The 19,738-nt window shown below is 38.5% G+C and overlaps 2 protein-coding genes across 3 annotated transcripts in view; both read right to left on the bottom strand.

The window, feature by feature from the left end:
• gab2 (GRB2-associated binding protein 2) overlaps positions 1 to 1,902 on the bottom strand; it is a 47,404-nt gene extending 45,502 nt beyond the window's left edge. The window contains exon 1 of one of the 2 annotated variants that reach the window (XM_077541002.1): positions 633 to 1,902. In XM_077541002.1, the coding sequence (XP_077397128.1) occupies positions 633 to 704 (72 nt within the window). In that variant the 5' untranslated portion in view covers positions 705 to 1,902. The remainder of the gene's footprint in view (positions 1 to 632) is intronic. The other variant, XM_077541001.1, reaches the window with a different exon arrangement.
• Positions 1,903 to 2,150: 248 nt separating this feature from the next.
• Positions 2,151 to 19,362, bottom strand: nars2 (asparaginyl-tRNA synthetase 2, mitochondrial). The gene is given in 15 exon segments (XM_077541004.1): positions 2,151 to 2,422; positions 2,528 to 2,554; positions 2,732 to 2,829; positions 2,893 to 3,096; positions 3,099 to 3,171; positions 3,807 to 3,844; positions 3,961 to 4,059; positions 5,887 to 6,019; positions 6,173 to 6,267; positions 7,891 to 7,971; positions 8,050 to 8,190; positions 9,395 to 9,515; positions 9,600 to 9,709; positions 10,195 to 10,279; positions 19,183 to 19,362. Coding segments are annotated over 15 exon segments (1,467 nt in total). The 5' UTR covers positions 19,200 to 19,362; the 3' UTR covers positions 2,151 to 2,277.
• Positions 19,363 to 19,738: the final 376 nt, after the last annotated feature.

Below are 19,738 nucleotides of genomic sequence, written 5' to 3' on the forward strand. Positions count from 1 at the left end.
AAATTGCATAAATTGATCAATGTTGTACTTTGGAAGAACATTTATTGTTCGGTCTGGCTCACTAGTATTACTGACAAGTTTCATTCATGTTGGTAAGTTAGTAACTGTCTGCTGAAAGATGTTTCTAGTATTTTTGGCAAAACAAGGTGGCGACATGAACTTAATGTGAGTCTCACTGCAGCCAATCCTGAGAGTAGTTGCTAATATTTTTACCACATGTAGCACAGTGTTTTGTTTTGTTTTTTGTTTTTTTACCTTGAGTGTGCCAAGGAAGAATCTCATGGCACACAACCAAACAAAAGTGTCACTAAACTAATGATGGCGTGTGGTGCAGTTTACAGTTATTTGTTGGCATAGATTATTGAAGACAAAATACTTTTGGTAAATGCATGCTTTTGGGGCCAATTAAGTGAAAGTAGATCATTTCTTGTGGCACACCTGCCACGGAACAGTGGTTGAGAATAAATGATGGCTAACCAACATAATCATACATCAATTAATTCAGTAGGGTAAAGTACTACAACCGCAGTCGTGTTAATGATATAAGGCAGAGTTGCGACAGCACAGTGTGCAGGTGTGCCCGATAAAGTGAACGGCTGATTATGGTGTACAATTTCATACGATCCACTCACGTATCTCCGCAGTTTCCTCTCCGGCGGCGACTTCCTCAGCCAGCCCTGGAGGATGACTTCTCCGCCGCTCATCTCGCCGACAACAAGTCCGTCGGTCGGTGCCCAACAGGCGGCTACACACGCAGGACGCCCCCGGTCGGCGTGCGGTTCTCCCCCATCCGAGCCGAGGCGGGATACGACGACAGGGAGGGGGGGGTTGTCTGTCGGTCCTGGTGCGGGTGGGGGGTGATGTTATCGGGCGAGCCTCGGCTGCTCCTCTGCGGGGAAACGCGACTGATGCGGGGCAGCGTCACGGGGCGTCTTGCGGCTTGTTTTCCCAACTCGACACCACGCCCACGGCCGGCTCGCAAAGGGATGGGCGCCCGTCAGGCTACAACAATATTTTACAAACATTTCAGCTTGTATACAGACTGGTTAACATGTTTGTACAACAACCAAGAAAGAAAATACACTTCCCGGAAGGCGACAAATAAGACGCGTGTGTTAATTAAATGCATTGAAGTCAAACGTCCCACAATTTGGTTGGGCGCTTAAACAGCACCACCTTGCGGCGTTTCAAAGTAATCACGCGCATTTTAATCATTTACTCGCCCGCTTGGACTTGCGATGGTCTTGATTTTACGGACGGGTGCCTGGTAGTGAAAGGTTCATATAGACGCAGAATGGAGGTGATTGGGGGTAAGGTTTAAAAAAATAAAAAAAATATATATATAAAATAAACCTGCAGTGGCTGCACTATAGTATGTTGCGACGATCCTATGTTGCATGCATGTTTTCTAATTGCTCATTTAATTCGTTGTTGCTTGGTATTCATGCAAGTTCTTTCTTCTTCCACACTGTCAGAGAAGCATCTTTATACGCTATTATCGATTTGGTAATCCTGGAAATAGATGCCACTACTGCATATAAGCACTTTCAAACTTATAGCAAGCCAATAACATGGCTGAAAAGTCAGCATTGATTATACCATCAAAGTCACGGCTTCATGAAATAAAATGCTAGACATTTCCACAACCTTGCTCAACACATTCATAATAAACCGGAGAGGCCATCTCCCGGTTGGCTGAGGAGAGAGAAGTTTGGCCTTCCCTGCTAAAGCTACTGCAACCCGCGACTTGACCCCAAATAAGAGGAAGATGAATGCATGGACTTTCCGTATAGTTGCAGCATTCTGTCAAAAGTGTCGGAATCTTGACATTTATCTGAAAAGAAATATAAGATACTTATTTGTCAAGTTTTGAGTGACACTGCCAGATAATTAAAAAAAATATATACTATTGTGGAGAACTTTTTTTTTTTTTTTATATTTCATGTAGCTCAATAAGGATTGTTGTGGCCTTAAGTTGAATCCAGATGATTTCAAAAAAAAAAAAAGTTAATATGGAAATACTAAAATGTACTGTAGCTTATTTTCCATGTAAAAGTCAGTAAAAACTCAATAAAAAAAAAAAAAGTAAACACGTCACGTACTTCGCATTAAAAAACAAAAAACATAAAAACAAGACTTGTCAGACATGATTCCAGTGCTGCTGTAAACCCAATATTTATATTTTCATCAGTGAACATAACAGCAGGCTTCCATTGGATTGAGTGAAGCAATATATTTCTTGGCATCATTTTAAAAAGGAGGCACAAAGTGCAGCGATCACAGCAGACAAGAATGTGAAAATCTGGGGAAAGGAATCACGTCTTTGATGTTGTCCACTCCCAGAATGCATTGCAGAAATCGCTCAAATCCCATCCCGAAGCCGCCGTGAGGGACGGAGCCAAAACGTCTCAAATCCAAATACCTGGAAATAAATTCATTGTCATTGGACACGGTCATTTACATAAAAATGAACAGAAACAGAAATACACCATATTTAGGTGCTTTTTTTTTTTTTTTTTTTTTTTACCAGCTATAGGCGTCTTCTAATCCAACCCTGAGAAGCAAAAGAAAAAACATTTTAACAGTTTTAAGCAAAATTGACTTTTTCAATGGCTTGCATATAACAGTTTGGTCTCTGGACTGGCATAGCAAATCCTGAGAATGTCCTGGTGAGCGAACAATTCTACATTTCCACTAACTATATCCAAAAGGGGCGTGGCCAAGCGCTTACTCTTCCAGGCGAGCCGTCAGCAGGTCCAGCCGCTCCTCTCTCAGCGAGCCCCCGCACAACTCCCCGACGCCGGGCACCAGGAGGTCCACGGCGGCCGCCTGCACACACCGCACCGCCAACTCACAAATTCTGATCTCAATCAATTGAAGGTTTGAACCCACCGTGTGCTGGTCGGGGTGGTCCCGGTTGTCTCGGGCGTAAAACGGCTTGAGCTGGTACGGATAATCCGTCACAAAGACCGGACGCGAGCCGCAGTGTCGGACCAGATACTTCTCGTGCTCCGTCTGAAGGTCGCAGCCCCACTGAGAGGCGGAGCGAGCGGAGGTCAAAGGTGGCGCTGGGGCAGCGGAGACGACGAGGAGATAATACGCACGTTTGTGGGGAAGGTGAACGTCTGCGAGCTTCGCTGTAGGATTTTTATAGCCTCGCTGTAGGTCATCCTGGAAGTAGTTGGACTTCCTTTAGCACTTACAAAATATATACAAAATAGCTAAGAGATATAAAGACAGAAAATTGTGACAAATGACATAAATTAAAACCTAATGTTGCATAAATTTGGATTAGAGCGGTCAAAATTAATCGATTAATTTGATTATAGATTACTTGTTGATTAATCAACAACTATTTTAGTAATCAAGTAATCGTTTGGAGCCATTTTTTTTTTCCATGTAAAATTGTCCAAATCCTCAGATTTCAGCATATCAACAGTAATCATGAAAGAAAACTGATTATCGTCTGTGTTTCATCAAAATAAGACATTTGCAAACATCTGTTTTTACTTTAGAAAACGATGACATAATCGGTAACATAGTACAAAATCAACCCCCCCCCCCCATTTTTTTTTTTTTTTTTAATCAATTACAGATATAAAGTACGAAATAAATACCAAGGATCTATTAAACACGTATTCAGAAAGAATCACAAAGTGTTTGGGATCAAAGTTTACTGTTGAAACTGAGAATGTAGGCAGCTATAAACCTTTATAAATCAGAAATCAAGGTCCTAATAACATGAATAACATTTATTCAACGCAAAGATCCAACAGCCAATAAAAAAAAATAAAAAAAAGACTTACACATGGAACCTCTCCTTCAGCATTGCCTCCACGGCATCCTTTCCACATGTTGGGGATGCAGAAGGAGAACGGCGTGAGGCGATTGGTCGGACGGTTGCCGGGCAAGACGGGAGTTCAATAAGTCAAGTGTCCTGGAGGGGGCGGAGGGACTCACCCTGTGTCCCGGTGTCACGTGCTTATGAAACAAGTCCACGTCTTGAGCGCAGCGGTGCAACACGTGCTCGGCCGTCCGTTTCAACATGTCCTCCATGACCTGAGGAGCACGGCCGCCATCAATCATTCAATGTCCGACTTGCTAACCGTGTTAACGAGGGGAAAGATTCGGTGGCAGAGCGGCGGTATTCATTATTGTGCTTTTAGTTTGCAACGTCACTTAGAGCTTACGCTTAATATTTAAAGTGGAGGTCAACCTGAAACTTTTCTTGACAATAATATGTTACATGTCACCTCACTCGTCTAAACATGACATTCTGATTAATATTACAGTTGTGGAATAAGAGTTACGAAGCAAAATACAGCCGCTTTTATCCATCGTAGGGGGCGGCCATTTTGCCACTTACTGCCGTCGACTGAAGATGACATCACAGTCGTTGCTCAGGCAACAACCAATCACAGCTCACCTGTTTTCCGAAGCTGAGCTGTGATTGGTTGTTACCTGAACAACTGTGATGTCATCTCCAGTCGACAGCAAGTGGCAAAATGGCCGCCCCCTGAGATGGATTAAAAATAATAAAAATAAAAAAAACAACGGCTAGATTTTGCTTAATAACTCACATTCCACAAACATAATATTAATCAGAATGCCATGTTTAGACTACATGGTGCTGCATAGAACATATTATTGTCAAGAAATTGTCGGTTGACTTCCGCTTTAAGGAAGACAAATGGAAGACTTCTTAAGATGTTTTTCCATGAAATTCAAGAGCAGTAATTAAACTAATGTTTATTAGGAGTAGGGGTGTTTAAAAAAAATCGATTCGGCAATATATCGCGATACTACATCGCGCAATTCTCGAATCGATTCAATAGGCGGCTGAATCGATTTATTTTTTATTTTAATTTTATTTTTTTAAAGAGCTCAGAATAGTTCATTCGGTAGTCTTACCGATTCAACGTCTTATCATCATTGCCTTTTCTTTTTTTTTTGTGTGTGTGTGAATCCATTTTTAAACTTCCATTTTTAATGGAAAAATATTCAACAAAACGTCTGACTTCGGGTTAGGATTCACACCTTGAGCATGGAAGAATGTTATATGAACGGAACATTAAGCCTTAATATTTTATTTTAATGCTGTTCAAACATGAAACAGATTACAACCTCTTTCAGATAAATAAATAATACATTTTCATATAAATCTTACACTCTACAAGCTTACTGATTAGTATTTTCTAAATTTGAATGAAAAAAAATCGCAACAATCGACTTATAAATTCGTATCGGGATTAATCGGTATCGAATCGAATCGTGACCTGTGAATCGTGATACGAATCGAATCGTCAGGTACGAGGCAATTCACACCCCGAATTAGGAGTGAGTTTTATGGGCTCGGTTTTAAAAAGCAGTATTTTCATAAATCTGGCAAATTTTATAATATAAATAAACTGCATATGAAATACACCATAAATATAGCATAAACTGTGATGTCATGAATATAATTTCAAACACATCTTGAAAAATTACTAATAAAAATATGATAAATGGACACCGGTTTCCTATTAGGGCATCTTGCCATCCATCGGGTTTCAAAATGTGCAAAAAATAATAAATAAATAAATAAATAAATAAATAAATAAATAAAAATAAAATAAAATAAAATAAAATAAAATAAAATAAAATAAAATAAAATAAAATAAATAAGGGGGGTGAACGGTGAATTTTTCATCAATATTAATTCATGAACAGTGAATCATGAATATCCAAAAACAGCCATACTATTTTTTCCATTATTATTATTCTTATTATTATTTGACTTTATTGTTTTATATATGTCTCTGCTATAACGGCAACGTAGTCAATCAGTTGCGTGCCACGGTTAGAGATCCTCAGCATTGTGTGGCGTGAGCCGCGGCCCGGGCGTACCTCGGTGAGGTCCTCTATGGACCGTGTGAAGGCCACCTCCGCCTCCACCATGTAAAACTCCGCCAGGTGGCGTCGGCTCTGCGAGTTCTCTGCGCGAAATGTCGGGCCGAATGTGTAGACTCTGGAAAATGACCTGCAGGCATAATTATGGAGAGATACACTTGAGCATGGAGTCAACGTGTGTGTGCGTGTGGAGTCTCTTCCTCGTGCCCGGAAGGCACTGCGATGCAATTCCGCAGAAGAAGGTACTAAAAAAAAAAAAAAAACGAATAAAGTTACGGCTCACCCTGCCATGACCTCTAAGTGGAGCTGCCCAGACACGGTCAAGTAGGCCGGAACCGAAAAGAAGTTCTCTTCCTCGCTGTTCTGGGGACAGGAAGGCTGCAGAGAAATACAGTTGACGGCCACTACATTAGGTACAGCGGTCTGATGACATCCATAAAGTCATATTCCATCCTTGTCCGTCGGTTTGGGCTTCAAATTGCATTCGATTAATGACAATTTCATATTCTTCTCGTTTAAAATTTCGACTTCCTAATTGTAAAACGGCCACGAGTACCGACACCTTGGAATAGGGCCAGGTATCCATACTCGTCCGTCACGAGTACTTTATATTTGGGGTGTCAGGCGATGACAATTTTTTAATCATAATTGATCGGATGACTTCAATAGTTAACTCACGATTAATCACCAATTTTATACCTGTTCTAAATGTACAATAAAATGTACGATAAAATACTTTTTTTTCTAAGTTTCCACACTCTTGTTAATATAAAAGTAGAAAAAAAAAAATCTTAAACTAATAGAAATACGGCTGCATCTTTTAGTCATTGATACAGTAATTTCATAATTCATAAAATTGGGTTAAAATTAAAAAGATGTATTGTACAGTAAAAACGAGTGATATTGATTTGTGTTGAAGTCATGTAACTGCCACTAGATGGCATAATTGCATTTGTAAGACGGTGACAGCTGTGAAATTCTGCATATTTTTGAAATTGTAAAATACATCTCCACAAGTATATGCATTATGATGAAATTTATTACTGTTAAATTTTGACGTGGACGTGTCTGCTGCATTGCGACTGGAATTCCACCGGCACAGACTTTCCAAGTAAGGGCCGGTCATTAACTCATTTGCTCCCAATAACGTGTAAATACGTGTTTTTTTTATGTTTTAAGTGTCCCAAAGACGTATTTATACGTTTATTTGTTGTTTTTTATGCTAGAGCATACAGAAGGCTTTGATGCAGCCTCTCAACTGCAAAGAACGGTTGCAGAAATGGTAGTTATTACACAAACGGCCATCAGGTGGCAGCAGAGCAAAAGAGATCAACCAGGGCCATGTAGAAAAAAAGCTAAATTACAATTTTGAATAGATTTGTGAAAAACGATGAAACTTAGCTCTCTTCTAATGCTAATTGCTGCAAAACGGAAACAGATAGAAACATACTTTTTTTCCTGATGAAAGAAGAGACTTTAATCTTTCTTTTGATAGGTTCTATGCTTTTATAGCAATAGAACACAATATTCTGTGGGCCTTGCAAAATCAGTCCAAATCCAGTAAAACAGCCGGGAGCGAACGGGATTGCGAAATGTGAAAATGGCGGCGAGTGAATGAGTTAATCATGTGTTAAAAAAATTAGTGGCATTAAAGGAACTTTAAATTAACGCACTAATATTGACAGCCATAGTTTATAATCATATAACATATGTTACAACTACATTTGCTTTGTTGTGCTTTTAGTATGTGCCTAAATAAGTGAAGTGAAAAGTTTGTCAGTCAGTTTTAATTGACGACGTAATGTGAATGTTCCACGGGATCAATATAAATATCTGTGCAAGTACAGTCAAGCATCATATTCAGAGTTCAGCATATGCGGAAGTCCTTTTTTTTAACCTATCGTCTGTTTTTGTTCAAAAACTGGCCTCTACGCTGCCAATTGGCGCGTTTTACGTATACTTTGTTGCCTAGTTGGCAAACACCTTGCAATACACTCTCACCTCGATCTGGAAGAGCTCGCCCGCCCCCTCGCAGTCGTTTGAGGTGATGATCGGCGTGTGAATGTGCACAAAGCCGTTTTCCTGGAAAACAGGAAAACGAGCAAGCGTGGGTTCGGTGGCGTCTCACTTGGCAAAGCCTCCACTGTGACTTGACCTCACCTTGAAATACGAGTGAATGGCCGAAGTGGCCTCGCTGCGTATCCTCAGCAGGGAGCCGAAGGCGTTTGTTCTGCCGCGGAGGTGAGGGAATTGGCGGATGTACTCCGGCTTGTGGCGCTCTTTGATTTTAAACGGGAAATCCTGGAAATGAAAAACAAGCGATGACGAGTTGTAAAGGCATTGCAGAAAAAGGTCAGGGTCTTAAGTTTCGGCCGTATGAAGGAATACTGGAGCAACAAGAACAGAAAGAATTTGAGAAGTCGGAATATTATGACAATACAGTGTATATATTTTCAAGGTAAAAAGTTATGTGTTTGAAAGATTAAAGTCACAATACTCCATGAATAAATTTGTAGACATGAGAAAAAAATATCTGGGGTAACATGTATACTTTCCAGAGGTTTAAAAAAAAAAATTATAATAATAATATTTTTTTTTTTAAGCCATAATATTATTAGAACAGTGTATGTTTGAGGGAAAAAAAATAATAATTTCCAGGATAAAAACTCACATATTTTACATTATGGGACTAAAATTGGATGTTAACATTTTAGTTAGAAGGCTGGATATTTAATTGAGAAAGTCACATATTTTCAAAAATAAAGTTGCAATATTATGAGAATAAAGTCGTCTATGAGAAAACAGTTAAACATTTGTTGTTGTTTTTTTTGTTTTTGTTTTTTTAAAGAAACTCATATTTTTTAGATTAAAGTAAACAATTGTATATTTGAGAAATAAGTTGTATATTTGAGGAAAAAAGTTGAAGATATTCAAGAAATTTGCACATTTTCAAGACTAGGCGCAAAGATTAAAGTTTATTATCTAAGAGAAAAGTTGAATACTGTACTTGAGATAAAAAGTCACATTTTCTTGAGCAAAGTCACAATACTACTGGTCAAAAAAAAATGTATGTCTGAGATTAAAAGTCATATATTTGAAATAAAATTGTGTATTTAAGATTAAAGTGGTTATGATACGAGAGTATAACAACAAAAGTTTTTATATACGGGATAGAAATGTCAATATTTGAGGTTAAAATAATCATATTACGAAAATTAAGTTGAAGACTTGTAATTTTTTGTCATTACATTATTTTCATTTTTGGAAATACACGATTTTTACATAAAAAATAAATGACTTTCTTGAAAACACATTTAAACTTGAACAGATGCTATTTAATTTTCACCAAATTCAGAACATAATCTTATTAGTCTTTTCATGTTTAAAATAAACAACTTTTTATTTCTTGAAAATATACGTCTTTCTGGAAAACAAGACTTCACGCTTCCAAAATTACATTAATCCAAAATTATAGTTTTTTATTTTTCCTTTTCATAGTCCTCACCAAAGGGTTACATTCTCCAACCACGCGAATGTGCTCCGCTTCAAGCTCCACGAGCTGTTTGGGGTGCAGACTTTTCTTCAGGATCCCTCGAACCTCAACAGCGCTCCCGAATGTCAGCAACCTTTAATGGGGGGAAAAAACACACAAAACAAAAAACAGATGAGTTTTCCTCTCGGCAAAGTCGATAGTGTACGAAAGTCCTTACGGGTTGTTGAGCTCAGCACTGGCGATGATCTGCAACGAATGCAGGCAGCTTCCATCGTTGACGTCCAGGAATAAATTTGCCTTCTGCGACCTGACCGAGCGAACCCATCCCTGCGTGTTAATCACACGGAGAAAAGTAGACCAACATGTAAGCAAAACATTCATTTAAAACTCAATGGAAAAATTGCAATTCACATGTTTTGGGTGCAACCCTTCTTCAATTATTGAATGAAAAACTCACCTATTCAGTTTTTATGTGTTTTCTTAATATGACCCAACCTGCTTGGACATGATACATCTCGACTGTTCGAAGATGTTAAATGTCAGGGAGGGGCTAAAATTGAGCCAGGGCTGCTAGAGTTGTCAGAGTGGCGATTAGAAAGCTCAAGAAGGAAATTATGGCGGCCATATTATCACTTGACATTGACATCTCTACAGGTTGTGTGGCGGCCATAACAATAAATTGTCGGCCATAACGTTTAAAGATGAATTTTGCAATATGAGTTTGCATGCGGAATTACGTTAAACTGTTCTACAAAACGACAAACATTTTTAAAGGGTTCACATTGGTTCGCACATAGGACGATAAATGTTACCTGCACTTGGATGTTTGCTTCCAGGACAGCACCTGAAATTGCTTCTGCAACTCGAAGATTCCTCGGCGCCTTTTTGCAGAAATGCCTGAGAGTTACAAACAACACTCTTCGGGACGCGGAAGCAACACAAAACGTTTGCGTGGCAGTCCGATACATAATAACATCACGACTCCTAAACCGCTAAAGTATGCGTAGCGTCAACTATTGAAGACATAAAACAGCAGGTTTGTGCATCAAAGTGCTTATTTCACTTTCAGTTAACATTCACGTTCATTCTTCTTGGGCTCTCCGTCGCTTCCTGGTTGTGCGTTCCGCTATTGGTCCGATGGAATGACGCATTGACAGGTATCCAATCAGATTACGCACTGTCATAGATAAGGCGCTCACGGGAGTTGTAGTTGTTTTTCGATTTGCCAAAAATCGAGACTGGTCTTTATTATTGCGACTTTTAAACCCCCAGTTATTTCTATAATAATAAACGTATTTTAAGTGTAAATACACTAAAAAAAGTACGTATTTTCATCTACGTTATTCACTCAATATGAAAGTATTTGGAAGCAAAAATGAACGGTTGCCAGGGCCGCCAGTTAAAACAAAACAAACAAAAAACCGCTTTTGCTTACTTGCTCTTAATTTTCTGGTGTCTCGCCAGTGACAAATGTTGTTGCAAGTAGTTGGTGGTGGTGAGGGGGGGCAATTATTCAGATCAACGTCTGGTCACGCTGCCAGACACAAACCACATCCTCCCAATCTGCAGTGTTCAAACCATCACATCTGCAGGGAAGTCCTCATCTTGAAATTAATCTCGCGTGATGAATGGTCCGTCAGCGTGAGGTCCATTTACTCTTAAAAAGCCCGCTCTGACACCGGGTGCGAACGCCCACCCTTGGGTGTGTGTGAGTGTGTGGCAAGCTGGGCGCATGTGTGCGACCTCAGTCTGCCACCTGACACATCATCATTAAAAGCTGAAGTGATGCATCGCTGATATTAATAATGATCTCCAGCTTGGAGACGGAGAGCAATTATGCACACGCTCTCATCTTAATGGGGGAAGCGGAACAATTCTATTTGGTGATTCACTGACAAGAGAGTGGAACGCTAACAGAGGACATTTGTCCAAATTGTCACTTTTTTTTTTTTTTTCCTGCAGCCAAAACCACTTTTGCACAACGGGGAGTCAAGACAAAAAAAATGTATTGACAATTATATGTTCTAGTCCTCACTAGTTCAAACATGATATTCAGATAATATTGCGTTTGTGGAATTTGAAATAACAGAAATAGTCAACTGTTTTCATCCATCTCAGTGGGCAGACATTTTGTCACTTGTTGACTTAAAACGACATCACAGTTGCTTATAGATATCGACCAATCATGACTCACCTGTTTTCTGTGTTTGGACATTCACAAGTTGAGTCCTGTGATGTCATTTTCAATCGACAACAAGTGGCAAAATGGCCGCCCCCTGAGATGGATAAAAACGGGTGGTTATTTTGCTGCTTCATTCATATTTCACAAATGTAATATTAATCAAAATATCATGCTTAGACTAGCGGGGGCCGATTTTAACATGTCAATTTTTTATTTATTTTTTTTTAACTTGGTTTTCCCTTTAATATTACCACAAATTTTATGAGACGAACATTTTCTGGCTTAAAAAAAAAAAAAGGGTTTTCGACAAAGTTTAACAGAATAAACTTGTAATGTTATGTCTATCTTTTTATGGCAACAACAATGGAATATTACAAAGAATAAAAATATTATCAGAATAAAATCATAATTGTACGACATAATATATAGAATAATGACAAATTGTTTTACAACAATGCAACTGAATAATTAAGATGTTTTGTTTTGTGTAAAAGTATACAACTTATGTCAATAAAGTTTGAATTTTACAAGAAATAACAGCCATAATATCACAACAATAAAGTTTTGCTATTAATTTTTTTTTTTAAAGTATAAATTTTACAACAATCATGTTTAAATACTGAAAAGGAAAAAAAAAGGTCATAAATCGCAATACTGCTACTGGTAGAACAAGAACGTTGAAATAAATATTGACAATAACTGTGTCATTTTATGAGTAAAACTTGTACGTTTTAATATTACAAGGGGAAAAAAAGGTGCACATTACCAGAGTATGGTTGTAATTTTCAGAGGGAAGTATTGCCATAACAAAGTTGTAAAATGATCCCAATAAAGTCCTATGACAAAAAATAATCACATTTTAATATTGGAAAGGAGAATATTTGTACTACATATGAAAACGACATCATGTCAAGAGCAAATCCTTTTTTCATGAATAAGTTATTTTTTAATTATTATTATTATACAAGAACAGAAATCCCCAGAATATACTTAACATAATGAATAAACATTGAAAAAAATATATATAATAAATAATAAAATTAATAATGCACGTTATATTGTGGTGAGACAAAATCAGTAGGACCAGAAGAAAACGAATAAATAACAATAACAAAATAGAATTTATAAAAGACGGCAAGTAATAATAATAATAATAATTAAAAAAAACTATATAAAAAAAAGATAAATGAACAAACTTGATGTGTTCAATGAAATGTTTACAATGCATTCAAATAATTGTGATGTCATCTTTCACCGGCTTCACCACAAGGTGTCGCTGTAGCTCCATATGACCGAAAAACATGGCCAAACTGAATCCTCCCCCCTCTCCTGCATATTTCTTCTTCTTTTACCCCCGGAGTTGCCTGCGATATATTATTCATTTGTTGCTGCGAGGTCTGTCGTGAAATGGAAACAAGCTGCAATTGTTTTGCTCTGCCTTCGCTTCCATCAAGAACAAACGCAAACCTCGCGCGGTTTTTGAGCCACAGCTCGCAACGTGTGGCTCAAACCGGCTTGGACTTGCTGCTGGCACGACACGTTGCGTATGTGACAACCTGCAAACCTTTTTGGGGCGAAAAGGCCATATGGGTCCTCGTCGCACACAGATTGAAGCAACACAAGCACATCAAAACCGCATCGTGTTCGACAAACGGGAGAAAAAAAAAGAAAAAAAAAAAAAAAGGTGGAGGTTTGTCATCCGAGCTCTTCCAGGAGGCTCCACAAGCTCCTCCTCCGAATATCGCGCCTTCCCAAACGGAGGCCGGAACATTGATTTTATGTAGCACGGCTCGTTAAGTGCTGATTAGGCCGTTATAGCGATGTGATTTCAGGGAATGGCTCGTGTGACAGGCCAGCAGACGCGAGTCGAGCGGAACGAACAACCGACGCGATCTTCCCTCAAAGTCATCGCGGATGCCACCGCGACCCTCGGCGACACCCTTCTGACCACGCCCTCTAGTGGTATGTGATCAAAAAAATAAAAAATAAAATGTATCAAAGAAAATTCGGTCCAGTTGTATTTATTTAACTATTCAAAAAAACAACAACATTTAGTTGGGATATATATAAATATTAGGGGTGTGCCAAAAAAATCAATTCATAAAAGAATCGAGATTCACAGTTATTAATCAAATCGAATCGATATTAATATCCAAAAATAGATTTTATTTAAATTAGAAATGAAGAAGAAGGGGGAAATGCAGTTGTAGCCCACATGCTGTTTTTGTGGAAAAAAAGGCACTTAAAATAAAAAAAATAATAAATCTTAAAAAAAAAAAAAAGTAATACATATGCGCTAATTTTGAGTGAATTTAAAGTTCCTTTTACGCCACTAATTTTTTTTTTAAACGTGTGATTTAATGACCGCCCCTTACTTGCAAAAGCCTATACTGGTGGGAGGAATTCGTCGCAACAGGGCAGACGCATCCACGTCAAAATTTAGCAATAATAAATGTAATAATCATGCATATATTTTTGGAGACTGTTTTGTATTTTACAATTTCAAAAATGTGCAGAATTTCACAAGTGACCTCATGTTAAAGATGAGATAGCTCTTAATATGAACAGAAAAATGTACTGAGCTGTCACCAGCGTCTTACAAATGCAACTGTGCCATCTAGTGGCAGAAAAATGTCCTCAACACAAATCAATATCACACTTGTTTTTTTTACAGTACAGTACAGCTTTTTTAATTTTAACTCAGTTTTAGGATTTATTATGAAATGACTGCATCAATGACTAAAAGATGCAGCCATATTTTGATTTTAAAGCGTTTTCCACTTTTATGTTAACAAGAGTATGAAAACTTAGTGTACATTTAGAACAATATATAAAATTTGTGATTAATTGTGAGTTAACTATTGAAGTCATGTTATTAACACATTCACTGCCATAGACGGCTATAGACGTCAAAGATAATTTTTTTTTTTTACTTGGCTGGCAGTTAATTACGACAAAAAATTGTAATCACCTGACACCCCTAATATATATATATATATATATATACACACCAAAAAAAAAAAAGAATACAAAACAAATCATCAAGCGCAAATGAGCCGTGAGTCCGCTCTCCTCCGCTGTCATTAACACAAGACCGCCCCCAAATGATACGTTTCATTTACCCCCGCCGATGACGCTAATGATAAGCGAGTGAAAACGTGCTCTCCTCCCGGTTTAGCAAGACACGACCAGCACACACAAAAAATATCTTGTTCGACGGAACAACCAGCTCAGACACTGTAATTTGGATTTGGACACTCTTGACACGACCTCCTCCGTAGGCGACGTGCGTATATGTGTGAGTGCGATCGCAAAGGTCAGATTGTTGCATTAAGTGCCCAAATGCTGGATCTCCCCCCCCCGCAGCACTTTTAACTGTCAGTGTCAAGGGCATCAGATGATGTTGGAAATGTCATTTTAGAGAAAAACACAACCGCTCCTCGAAATACATTTTGTGCGTATACAGTGAGAGGAGCACGGAGAAATGTGCAGGTTAAATTTAAAAGGTGTGCTTTGGTTCCAAACAATGTTGGTAAACGCGAAACGCGCATCTTAACTCATTTGCTCCCAATGACGTGTAAATACGTTTTTTTTATGTTCTAAGTGTCCCAAAGACGTATTTATACGTTTGTTTTTTATTTTTTTATTCTAGAGCATACAGAAGGCTTTGACGCAGCCTCTCAACTGCAAAGAACGGTTGCAGAAATGGTAGTTATTACACAAACGGCCAGCAGGTGGCAGCAGAGCAAAGGAGATCAACCAGGGCCGATTTGTGAAAACTGATTAAACTTAGCTCTCTTCTAATGCTAATTGCTGCAAAACGGAAACAGATAGAAACATACTTTTTTTTTTCCTGATGGAAGAAGAGACTTTGATAGGTTCCATGCTTTTATAGCAATAGAACACAATATTCTGTGGGCCTTGCAAAATGAGTCAAAATCCAGTAAAACAGCCGGGAGCGAACGGGATTGCGAAATGTGAAAATGGCGGCGAGTGAACGAGTTAAACACGATGCGCAGCGTGACGATGACTTGTTGACTCATCAACGTATCCGCTCTTTGCTTTTCTCCATCTCGCCGACGTTGAAAGCGAAAGGCTTTAATTAGCGCGGCGCTCGCCGACACCTACTTTGTCACGGCTATGAAGTGCGACATGAAAAGCTGTCTGAACGCGTTAAGGCAGATTGTTATCGCCGGGCGACCTCGTAAAGAGCCTCAGATGCGCCGTCGATACGATTCACGTCAACGACGCGGGCTGGGGCGGCGCCGTCCGCCGGTCCATTTTGAGCTTGTAGCCCGAGCCACGTGAAAATACAAAGGTGACATTTGAGTCTTCACACCTGTCGAGTTGAGCGCGAGAAGCGCAGCTGAGGCTCCGTCGCCTCCTACAGAGGATGTAGTCAACTGTAATGGGGTGTATGCCACGGAAGAGGCGGGACTGTTCTTGCACATCAGTTTGGTTCCGGTTCGGTTTGCGACGTGTGGGCTGCATCAAAAATAATTGTGCTTCCGACTTTGTGTCCGTGGGTTGCGCGTTCGCAACCCGGACCGAAACCAAACATGATGTGCAAAATCACGTCCCGCCTCTTCCGTGGCATATACACCATAACTCCACATTTATAATATTAAGTATAATCTAATACTGTAGCTTAATAATATACGTACTTACAAATTGTACCTGTGAGGTTCACTGAATGAATCGTAATAATACAACTTATATACTTAACTTGTGTGTGTGTATATATAAATATATATATATATATATATGTACACACACACACACACGTTACTTCCTTTACACCAATTCACGACTTTAAAAATATGTTCGATTGACTTCATCAGAATGTTCCAACAACTTTATAAATACATTTTAATGACTAAAAATACGTTTGTATGAACAATTTTAGAAATATGTTCGTACAACTGTACACACATTCAAACAGCATAGCCCAGTCAAACATGTTTATTCCACATTGGCATTTCCATGCTTCCGTAATTCTTGCTCTTTCTGTTATCGTTGAACACAATATCCTATTGGTCTTGAAGTAAAAAAAAATAAAATACTACTAATAAAATGACGGGCAGTGAGTCTTAATGATTTTTAATAAAAATAAATAAAAAATCTTGATGTGTTTATGTGATACAAATACTTATATGAGTGTAGCAAGCATAAGATAGCACTAGCTAACTAGCAAGCTAGCTAGCAAGCATAAGATAGCACTAGCTAGCTAGCTAGTAAGCATAAGATAGCACTAGCTAGCAAGCATAAGATAGCACTAGCTAACTAGCAAGCTAGCTAGCAAGCATAAGATAGCACTAGCTAGCTAGCTAGCAAGCATAAGATAGCACTAGCTAGCTAGCTAGCAAGCATAAGATAGCACTAGCTAGCTAAGCTAGCTAGCAAATTTTGCCAGTAAACAGGATGACGTTGTGTGCGCGTTTGCATTAGCATAGCTCGCTCCATTTATCTCCGGTGTGGCGAAGCGTCATTTAACATCGAATCATTTGTAGCTTAGCTCACTACATTTTCCAAGCAGCAATTGGCGCACATTTGCCTTCCATTAGTATGCACGAGAGGTCCCCGCCGACCTCCGCCTGACCCGCGCGACGGTGGTGACATTTTCAAAACGTTTCATTTGTGTCGACTTTTTTTTTTTTTTTTTTTTTAACGGCGCGTCGTGGCGCGGGGGCTTCCAAACGAAACGGAGGAGAACCTTCGGGGACTTTCTTTCGGCCCGCTCCCTCAATAGCCACTCGCTTTACCGTCCCCTGCGCCATTAAAGCTTTTATTACGGCGCCATCATTCCGCATGGCGGCGGCGGCGGCGCGAGACCTGGATGATTAAAAGATGAGCTCGTCCTGCTGTCCGCTCAGACGCACAACAGATGCGGCCTGGCCCGAGCTCGCTCGCCCGCCATTTTGCATGCAGACACTTGAAAAGCAGCCAGTGTGAGAATCTGTCTGCTTTTTATTTGCATTTTTGTTGTTGTTTTGGCGACTCAGAGTTGCTGCAAAGTGTACTACAGGTGGGCCTCTTTTTTTTTTTGTGTGTGCAAAAACGGTGCTCAGGAAAATAAACACGGGTGCAGGTTGGGAGCCGGCAGGTGTTACACTTTCATTTGCACTTTCTTCTATTTTTGAACTGTGCACACACGCAGGATGAAACGGCAGCTTCCGAAAACCGCGCCTCACTCAGCCGAGACCTTTCAATTATTTTCAAGCTGTCTGTTTATCCAATGTGAACGCGCACTGCTGTTTGTCCAACCTGTGCCATCATCGTCATCATCATCATCATCGGTCAAAAGGAAGTCGGAGAGCAAAAGCGCATTCACTGCTTTGTCCCTGCAGCTTCATATTTCATACAGAGTTCAAATTCATATACAGAGAATCCTCACATATGCAGTTTGGCATTGTCAAATTCACGTATTTACAGAATCAACAACTTTTTTTTGTACTCAGGCCAAAGCCATGTCTAATAAATAAATAAGTAAATGGTTTGGCACCATCTGGTGGCATCTTAGTGCAAAACAACTACATTGAACTGAAGGGAGGCCACCGCCTATACAATAGAAAAATAAAAGTGCTTTGTCGAAATCTCCACTGAATAAAAAATACAAATAATAATAATTATTATTATAAATATAATATAATAATAAAAATTCTACACACCCCTGTTTAAATACAAGTTTATGATACACATACACCATTAATGTGACATAATTATTTTTATTATATGTGACAAATTTAATTTGTATTTTTTTTTTTGTATTTGTATTTTATTGTACTTTTAACCCTTTCAGACCCGCATTTTTTCTGCTGTGAATTTTTTTTAATTTAATTTTTTAACTGATTTTGATTCTTTTCCCCACATAAGAACGTTTTTTTTTTTAATTTTTTAATCTAATGTTTTTGTTATAGTGGACTTTTACGTGTTGTAAACTTACCAGGCTTATATGTAACATTTTTAATATGAACATCATGAAAATCAACTAGAAGTGTTGACATCATCCAAATTATGTTTTTATTGATTTTGACTCACAAATATGTCATGTCAACTACTCATTTATGGGTGCAAAGGGGTTATATAGATACAACCATGCGTTAGATTTTTGTACTTGTCCTCAAATCCAAATGTACTTTTGCCCACCTTTGCTACATTGTAACCAAATATATAATCAATTGTCGGCCCTCAGTAGTCCAAAATGACAAAAAAAATAATAATGGCACTATAGTCTGATTGATGTGACCTAAATACATATTACATCTATTTTAAAACCAGACACCAGCTTTTTTTTTTTTTTTTTTTCTCTTGTGCTATATAAATTACAATAGGATAAAAGTATGTTATTTATAGCCAGCGCGCTTTACATGTCGCTTTAATCAATATAAAGAGCAATTAGAGCACTTTTTTGTATTTTTTTTTATTCCATTTACAACTCCACAGATTAGCGTGATGACAGCGAATGTCGAGCCGGTTGTTCATCACTTTATTTTTTTTCATCTTTTTGTCATCTGTCACAGCACATTTTGCTGTCATTAAAGTAAAAACGTCATTTAAGATATCATAGAAATGTACTTATTTTTGGTTAGATGATATTGCAAGCTTAGAATACACTCACCTCCGTTCAGTAGACATCACATGAGAATGAAATGAAAAACAAGCACACTTATTTAGCCCATGATAGCAATAAAAAGTTAATATTTCATCTATAATTAATTTGATACTTTCATTATTTTTCACGTACAATTAGTACCTTTAAAAACACATTTTGCAAGTTGCTGTCGACTGAAAATGACATCACAAGGGCTCAGCTAACCAATCACAGCTCAACTGTTTTCTGGGTTTAGTCATGTGACATTCACAAGCTGAGCTGTGATTGGTTACCTGAGCCCTTGTGATGTCATTTTCAGTCGACGGCAAGCTGCAAAATGTGTTTTTAAAAGGTACTAATTGTACATGAAAAATAATGAAAGTATCAAATTAATTATAGACGAAATATCAATGTTTGACTGCCAAAAACGGCTAAATACGTAAAGTATCCCTTTAAAGATCCTGTAACGTGAATTCAGAGATGTGTTTTTGAATACATGTACACCACATCAGCCCCGTTTGCATTTCAGTGAACGAAAACGCCTCTCCCCATTCAGGGCCATTAATTATTGGGGAATATTGAG

The sequence above is a fragment of the Festucalex cinctus genome, chromosome 13 (genome assembly GCF_051991245.1).
Source record: "Festucalex cinctus isolate MCC-2025b chromosome 13, RoL_Fcin_1.0, whole genome shotgun sequence".
In the NCBI taxonomy this organism is placed as follows: domain Eukaryota; kingdom Metazoa; phylum Chordata; class Actinopteri; order Syngnathiformes; family Syngnathidae; genus Festucalex; species Festucalex cinctus.